This window comes from Orycteropus afer, unplaced genomic scaffold (assembly GCF_000298275.1).
Source record: "Orycteropus afer afer isolate SDZICR_OR568_19922 unplaced genomic scaffold, OryAfe1.0 scaffold00106, whole genome shotgun sequence".
Lineage (NCBI taxonomy): Eukaryota > Metazoa > Chordata > Mammalia > Tubulidentata > Orycteropodidae > Orycteropus > Orycteropus afer.
This window is the reverse complement of record NW_006921693.1, coordinates 5,818,765-5,827,213: the sequence shown is the minus strand read 5'-3', so window position 1 is coordinate 5,827,213 and position 8,449 is coordinate 5,818,765. Positions and strand designations below refer to the sequence as shown.

Genomic DNA, 8,449 nt, shown 5'->3' with positions numbered 1-8,449 from the left:
AGGAGCAGTCAAGGATTCAGGCGTTGTATTGCCCTGGGCAAATCTGCAGCAAAAGACCTCTTTCAAGTGCTGAAGAGCAAAGATGTCTCTTTGAAGACTAAGGTGTGCCAAACTCAAGCTATGGTATTTTCAGTCACCTCATATGCATGTGAAAGCTGGATAGCAAATAAGGAAGACCAAAGAGTTGATGCTTTTGAGTTGTATTGGTGAAGAATATTGTGAGTACTATGGACTTCCAAAAGAACTAACAAATCTGTCCTGGAGGAAGCGCAGCTGGCATGGTCCTTGGAAGTGAGAATGGCCAGACTTCTCACCTACTTTGGTCATTGTTTTGGTTACTTTGTGTCGCTCTAATAGAAATATCACAGGTGGCTGGCTTTAACAAACAGTTTATTCTCTTACGGTTTTGGAGGCCAGAAGTCCGAGTTCAAAGCACCAAGCTCTAGGGCCTGAGTGAAAGCCCTTTGACCTTGGGCTTCAGCTCTGCCTCTTGCTCCTGGCCAGTGGAACTAGAAGTGTCTCTTCACTCAGGTAACTGCTGGCTGCTGAGTCTATCAAGCCAAGGTTGACAGATAAAATGGCAAAGTCCTAATATTACTAAACAACATGGCAGGCCACTAGTTCAAGTCCAGAGATAGTCCAGGATCAGCAGGGAACATGGCAGGCTGCTAAATGAAGACTTGGCTACATGCAAGGTGCAAGTGTGCCAAAAAGCTGCAGACCGTTCCCAAAGCTTCTCCTTATATACTGGAAGTAGACCACATCCTTAAAGCAGCTACTCAACTGCTTGCAGCAGATTCCACCATAGAGATGATTGCTGTTCTCATCATGGGGAATACAGCTACTCAGCCATTCAAAACCAGGCCCAGCCAAGTTGACACATAACCTTAACTACCACAGTCATGTTGTCACAAGGGACCATTCCCTGGAGAAGGATATCATGCTTGGTAAAGTAGAGGGTCAGCAAAAAAGGGGAAGACCCTCTGTGAGGTGGATTGACAGTGGTTGCAGCAATGGGCTCAGGTATAGCAAGGATTGTGAGGCTGGTGCAGAACTGGGCAGTGTTTTGTTCCTTTGTACACAGGGTCACTATGAGTCAGAGTTGACATGATGGCACCTAACAACAACAACCAAGGGATTGTGTCCTTGTGTCTTTCTTTTCACAAATGACCTGCTACCTTGACACAGGATATATTTTAAGTCCATGGACAAAGTCATAATTTAGAGGAACTGATGCCTGCTTTTATGTGCAACAAATTGGGAAACACTTTCACTGTAACAATGTGGAGACTTTTGATTACATGCTGCAAAGGTAGGTAGATGTCATTTTTTCTATACTTCCAAGATGTGGTTTCTCAGCTAAATTTCTCACCTTTTCAAAACAAAACAAAACAGCCAAACTTACTGCTGTCTAGTCAGTTCTAATTCATAGTGACCCCTCCTTGGGTTTCTGAGGTGGTATCTCTATGGAAGTAGATTGCCCAGTCTTCCTTTAGAGGAGTAGCCAGTGGGTTTGAACCGCCAGCCTTCTGGTTAGCAGTCATATGCCTTAGGCACCTTTTCATAGGTTTCATTTTCTAAGCAGGCTGTATTTTGTGGTTGTGTTTAACATAATCTAAACCAAAAACAAAAACAAAAAAAGAAACCAAACGCACTGCTGTCAAGTCGGATCCGACTCCTAGCGATCCCTCCTTGGGTTTCTGAGGCAGTATCACTATGGAAGTAGATTGTCCAACCTTCCTTCTGAGGTTCTGAGGAGTGGCTGGTGGGTTTGAACCACCAGTCTTCTGGTTAGCAGTCAGACTTGGGCACTACACCTCCAGAGCTCCTATAACGTAATGTAGAATAAGACAAGTATTTCCTCAATGAATACTAATTGCACTTATTTTGTACACAATATTTTGGGATCTCTAGGTGTACTAGACAGGTGTACCTGAAATCAAGGGCACCACTACATGATAGGGCTAATGATACCTACTAAAATGCATTGGTAAGTATTGGCGATTGGAATGCGAAAGTTGGAAACAAGGAAGAATCAGTAGTTAGAAAATATGGCTATGGTAACAGAAGCGACACCGGAGATTGCATAATAGAATTTTGCAAGACCAACAGATGACGTATTCGTTGGAAATACTTTTTTTCCAACATTGTAAATGGTGACTATACACATGGACCTCACTGGCTGGAATACACAGGAATGAAATCAACTACATCTGTGGAAAGAGACAATGGAGAAGCTCAGTATCATAGGTCAGAACAAGGACAGGGGCTGACTGGGGAACAGGCCATCATTTGATCATATACGAGTTCAAGTTAATGGAAGAAAATTGAAACAAGTCCACAAGAGCCAAAGTTCAACCTTGAGTGTGTCCCACCTGAATTTAGAGACCATCTCATGTATGGAGTTGATGCATTGAACACTAATGACCAAAAAACAGACAAGTTGTGGGATGACATCAAGGACAGCAGGACATCATACATGAAGAAAGTAAAAGGTCATTTAAAAGGCAAGAAAGAAAAAGAAAAGAGCAAAATGGATATGTCATTGGACTCTGAAACTTCCTATTTGAATGTAGAGTAGCTAAAGCAAGTGGAAAAAATGATGAAATAAAAGAACTGAACAGATTGCAAAGGGTAGCTAGAGAAGATGAAGGAAAGTATTATAATGAAATATACAAAGATACGGAGTTAGAAAACGGAAAGAGAAGAGCACACGCTCAGCATTTCTAAAGCTGAAAGAACTAAAGGAAAAAAAAAGCTGAGTTGCAGTATTGAGGGATTATTCTGTGGGTAAAATGGGAGTTCTGGTGGTACAGTGGTTAAATAAAGCATTTGGCTGCTAACCAAAAGGTTGGGGGTTCAAATCCACCAGCTACTCTACTCTGTGGGAGAAAGATGAGGCAGTCTGTTTCCATAAAGATTTACCACCTTATGAACTCTGTGGGGCAGTTCTACTCTGTCCTGTAGGGTTGCTGTGAGTCAGAATTGACTCACAGCAGTGGGTTTGGTTTGATTCATGGGCAAAATATTGAACAATGCAGGAAGCATCAAAAGAATATGGAAGGTATACGCAGAGTCACTGTACCACCAAAAAAAAAGGGGTGTGTGTGGAAGGCCCTCTGCGAGGTGGATTGACACAGTGTTTGCAGTAGTGGGCTGAGGTATGGCAAGGATTGAGAGGCTGGTGCAGAACCGGGCAGTGTTATGTACCAAAAAGAATCGGTCAACTGTTGAGCTGTTTTAGAAGGCAGTGTGTGATAAACAGCCAGTGGTACTACAGGAGAAAACCCACGCTGCACCGAACGCATCGGCAACAACCAAGGCACCAGGAGTTGATGAAAACACAGTGGAGATGTTCAGTAAACAGGTGGCTTCCTGTAAGCACTCACTTGTTTATGCCAAGAAATGTGGAAGACAGCTACCTGGTCAACCAACTGGAAGAGATCCATATTTCTGCCCATTCCAAAGAAAGGTGATCCAACAGGATATGGAAATTATCAAATAATATCATTATTATCACACACAAGTAAAGTTATGCTGAAGATAATTCAAAAATAGTTGCAGAAGTACGTTGACAGGGAATTGTCAGAAATTCAAGCTGGATTCAGAAGAGCACTTGGAATGAGAGCTATTATTGGTGATGTTAGAGGGTCTTGGCTGAAAGCAGAGAACAGCAGAAAGATGTTTTACCTGTGTTTTATTGACTATGCAAAGCCTTTGACTTTGTGGATTATAACAAATTATGGATAACATTGCGAAGAATAAGAGCATTCCAGAACATTCAGCTGTGCTTATGAGGAACCTGTACATAGACCAAGAGGTTGTCGTTCAGACAGAACAAGGAGATACTGCATGGTTTAAAATCAGGAAAGGTATGTATCAGGGTTTTATCCTCTCACCATAGTTTTTCAATCTGTATGCTGATTAAGTAATTGGAAAAGTTGGACTAAGGAGCTGTTGGACTAAGTACTGAGAAGAATGCAGCATCAGGGTTGGAAGAAGACTCATTATCAACGTGTGGTATGCAGATGACACAGCCTTGCTTGCTGAAAGTGAAGAGGACTTGAAGCACTTAACGGGTGAAGATCAAAGACTGTAGGCTTCAGTATGGATTACACTTCAACATAAAGGAAACAAATCTTCACAACTAGGCCAGTAAACAACATCATGATAAATGGAGAAAAGATTAAAGCTGCCAGTGATTTCATTTTACTTGGATCTACAGTCAGTGCCCATGGACGCAGCAATCAAGAAATTGACTTCTTTAAAGTGATAAAAAGCAAAGATGTCACTTAAGGACTAAGGTGCACCAGACCGTAGCCTTGGTATTTTCAGTCGCTTATATTTGTGCAAAAGCTGGACAATGAATAAGGAATACAGAAGAATTGATGCCTTTGAATTGTGGTGTTGGTGGAGATTATTGAATATACTGTTGACTGCCAGAAGAATGAACACATCTGTCTTGGAAGGAGTACAGCCAGGATCCTCCTTAGGAGGGAGGATGGTGAGCTGTCATCTTACATACTTCAGACGTGCTTTCACGAGGTTCCAGTTCCTGGAGAATGACATCATGTTTGGTAAAGTAAAGAGTGAGTGAAAAAGAGGAGGCCCTCAGTGAGATGGTTTTCCACAGTGGCTGCAGCACTGGGCTTCAGCGTAGCAGTGATTGTGAGGATGGCAGAGGGTCAGGCATTGGTCCATTCTGTTGTGCACAGGCTCAGAACGAGTGGGAACCGACTAGAGGACACCTAACGTAAGTCGGATCGTTGAATGCCAGGATAAGGAGTTTTGTTGATGGTAATTTCAGAGCCGTAAGTATTTTGAGCAGAGAAATGAAGAAGGGCAATTTGGTTCTGGCTTCAGGATGAGGTTTGAGAGGCAGAGACTGGCTGCTTGTTGTCACTAAGAAAGGGCAGGTAGAGGAGTCGAATCTGGCGGAGTTTGAGGGTGTGGGTGAGGATGACATTATAATGGTAGCTGAAATTAGGAATCACCAGGAAGAGCTGGTTGTAGTTGAAGGTGAGTTAGGGTTTAGAAATGTTGAGCTTTGCGGTTTTAGAACTAGAACTTGGTAATATTTGGGTGCTATTTCCATATTGAAACCTGAAGTGATAATATATTTATTGTAATCTCCCTTAAGAAAGTGGGTATTCTTTTGAGAGCCCAAAGAAGGATGGTGCAGGTGGCCCATGGGACTGTATCCCGGTTAAGTCTGGGGTGGGGAGGAGGGGGATTTATTACATTTTTGAAAATATGGTTTGGCTTTCTGAATCGAGTAATTTGAAGAACAATAAAAAGGCTTGACTGTATGAAGAAAAAGATCGAAAATCCAGGGATGAAGGAGCTTAGACGGCACTCCTGCAATCTGAAGTGGGAAGTGTGCAGAGGAAGAGAAAGCCTGCATCTGGACCCTTGCGAACGCCCAGGTGCAGTGAGCAGCAGATGCTGGCGGGAGTTCACAGTGGGGCAGAAAGAAGCAAGGGGCTGAGGTATAGAGCTGACATTTGATTTCCTAAACAACTCTTAAAAACAAGAATTTAAATATACTCTTAAGTTTTAACAGGAGCAAGTGTTTTCTATTAAGGTTCTTTTCGATTCTTCAGTTTTGGTTGATGGATTTATTTAAAGTATTTTTAATGATCAGGAAATTCTTTAGGATGTGTTCTTTCAAAAATTTTTACCTTGTTAAAAGTATATGTATCACTACAGACTCACCTTGAAGCTATTTCTGTAGTAATTTGGTATCTGGACATGTAGTACTATGTGAATTACTTAGGATATTTGAAAACCAGGGAGGAGATTTAAAATCAGGCTCGGTCTGTCTTACTGAATGCTGACCTTAAAAAACTCTTACTAGCCCTTAAGCATAAGTCATCTTGAGCATCAGTTATATTAAAGTTCAGAACTTTAAAAATACTAAGTGAAGAGTATCATAAGTAGTTAGTGGAGAAACATTTTTTAAGAGTGTTTCATTGAAATGACTCTCTTCTCTCTCTTCTCAGGTATATTTGTATCCAGTGTTGTTCTCATCTCATCTCAGCGATCGCTGTTCAAGTTTTATATGTACAGCTCAGCCTTCCTACTAGCTGCAACCTCAGTGTTGGTCAACTATTATGCCTCTTTGCACATTGACTTCTATGGTGCCTACAACACATCAGCTTTTGGAATTGAGCTCCTTCCTGGAAAAGGCCCTTCACTGTGGATGGCACTGATTGTTCTACAGCTCACATTTGGAATTGGATACATAACACTACTCCAAATTCATTCCATCTACTCCCAGTTAATTATCTTGGATCTCTTGGTTCCTGTCATAGGCTTAATCACAGAGCTACCTGTACACATCAGAGAGATGTTAGTTTTTATTTCTTCTGTGATTCTAACATTAAATACCGTGCTTGTATTGGCAGTGAAACTTAAGTGGTTTTATTATTCTGCACGTTATGTCTATCTTTTAGTGAGGCACATGTATCGAATTTATGGATTACAATTACTGATGGAGGACACGTGGAAGAGGATTCGTTTCCCAGATATACTGCGAGTCTTTTGGCTGACAAGAATTACTGCTCAGGCTACAGTGTTAACATACATTTTAAGGATGGCAAATGAAACGGAGTCCATCTTTATTTCTTGGGATGATTTCTGGGACCTCGTTTGCAATCTCATAATTAGCGGATGTGACTCTACACTAACAGTTCTGGGCATGAGTGCCGTCATTTCCTCCGTAGCCCATTACTTGGGTCTCGGAATACTGGCCTTTATTGGGTCAACTGAAGAAGACGACAGGCGGCTTGGCTTTGTGGCACCTGTTTTATTTTTTATTTTGGCTCTTCAGACTGGTTTAAGTGGGTTAAGGCCAGAAGAGAGACTTATTCGCTTAAGTAGAAACATGTGCCTTTTATTAACTGCAGTCCTGCATTTCATACATGGAATGACAGACCCTGTGTTAATGTCTCTCAGTGCCTCTCACGTATCATCTTTTCGCAGACATTTTCCTGTGCTCTTTGTCTCTGCTTGCCTGTTCATTCTTCCAGTTTTACTCAGTTATGTTCTTTGGCATCACTATGCACTAAATACATGGTTGTTTGCAGTTACAGCCTTTTGTGTGGAACTCTGCTTAAAAGTAATTGTTTCTCTCACAGTTTATACACTATTCATGATTGATGGCTACTATAATGTCCTCTGGGAAAAGCTTGATGATTATGTCTACTATGTTCGTTCAACAGGCAATATTATTGAGTTTATATTTGGAGTAGTAATGTTTGGAAATGGGGCTTATACTATGATGTTTGAGTCAGGAAGTAAAATTCGGGCCTGTATGATGTGCCTACATGCATATTTTAACATCTACTTACAAGCAAAAAATGGCTGGAAGACATTTATGAATCGTAGGACTGCTGTTAAGAAAATTAATTCACTTCCTGAAGTAAAAGGGAGTCGCTTACAAGAAATAGATGATGTATGTGCAATCTGCTATCATGAGTTTACAACATCTGCTCGTATCACGCCATGTAACCATTATTTCCATGCACTTTGCCTTCGGAAATGGCTGTACATTCAAGACACTTGTCCAATGTGCCATCAAAAAGTGTACATCGAAGATGATATCAAAGATAGTTCAAATACAGCTAACAACAATGGATTCATTGCACCCAATGAAAATCCAGAAGAAGCTGTAATAGAAGCTGCTGCGGAATCGGACAGGGAACTGAACGAAGACGACGACAGCACAGATTGTGATGAAGACGCTCAAAGAGAAAGGAACGGAGTGATTCAGCACACAGGCCCAGCAGCGGAAGAGTTTGTTGATGATGATACTGACTGATTAAAATAGCATTTGCTAATCATTGAGGTATTTGTTTAAAATTCAGTTCATCCAAAATGGAATAATATGCTTCACTTCAGTGTGTAACCAAGCACAAAAACAGTATCAATGTTGAATCTGTGAATGGTTTTCCGTTTACTGTGATGTGCTACTGTAAATATACCTCTTTAATTACTTCTGGTCTCTTTGGTGACCTATTTAAATTTGTGTACATTATTGTACATAGAATAAAATGTTTTCACGTTTTTATGACAAACTTGAACAAACAGCTTTTTAATAGTTATAGTGATGATAACGGTGCGTCACCTGTGCCAAAGACTCCTCAATGAAAGGACATGACAATTCTAAGTCTGGACCCTGGTGTTCTTTAAATGGGTGGGAGAACGAGTATACAAGTCCAAGTGAAACCACACTAAAGTCAAGGAAATAAAAACTGGACCAGAGGAGAAAGGCTCTATTTCAGTGTTTCAAAACTAAGGAAAAAATTAACCTACTAGAATCAATTGAGAAATTGTGAAATCTGAGAATAGAAGTGTAGTTGCATTAAGTCTGAAGTCATGCTTTAGAAACTAAGAGTTGAGAAATAGCTTTTATCACCAAATTTTGCTATGAACCAGAATGTACTGA

The 8,449-nt window shown here is 40.9% G+C and overlaps 1 protein-coding gene across 1 annotated transcript in view; it reads left to right on the top strand.

Moving 5' to 3' along the window:
• Positions 1–7,822, top strand: part of RNF139 (ring finger protein 139) — a gene marked incomplete at its 5' end in the record, with an annotated part of 30,194 nt that extends 22,372 nt beyond the window's left edge. The window contains one exon of the mRNA XM_007943409.2: positions 6,003–7,822. Coding sequence (XP_007941600.2) covers positions 6,003–7,822 — 1,820 coding nt within the window. The remainder of the gene's footprint in view (positions 1–6,002) is intronic.
• Positions 7,823–8,449: the final 627 nt, after the last annotated feature.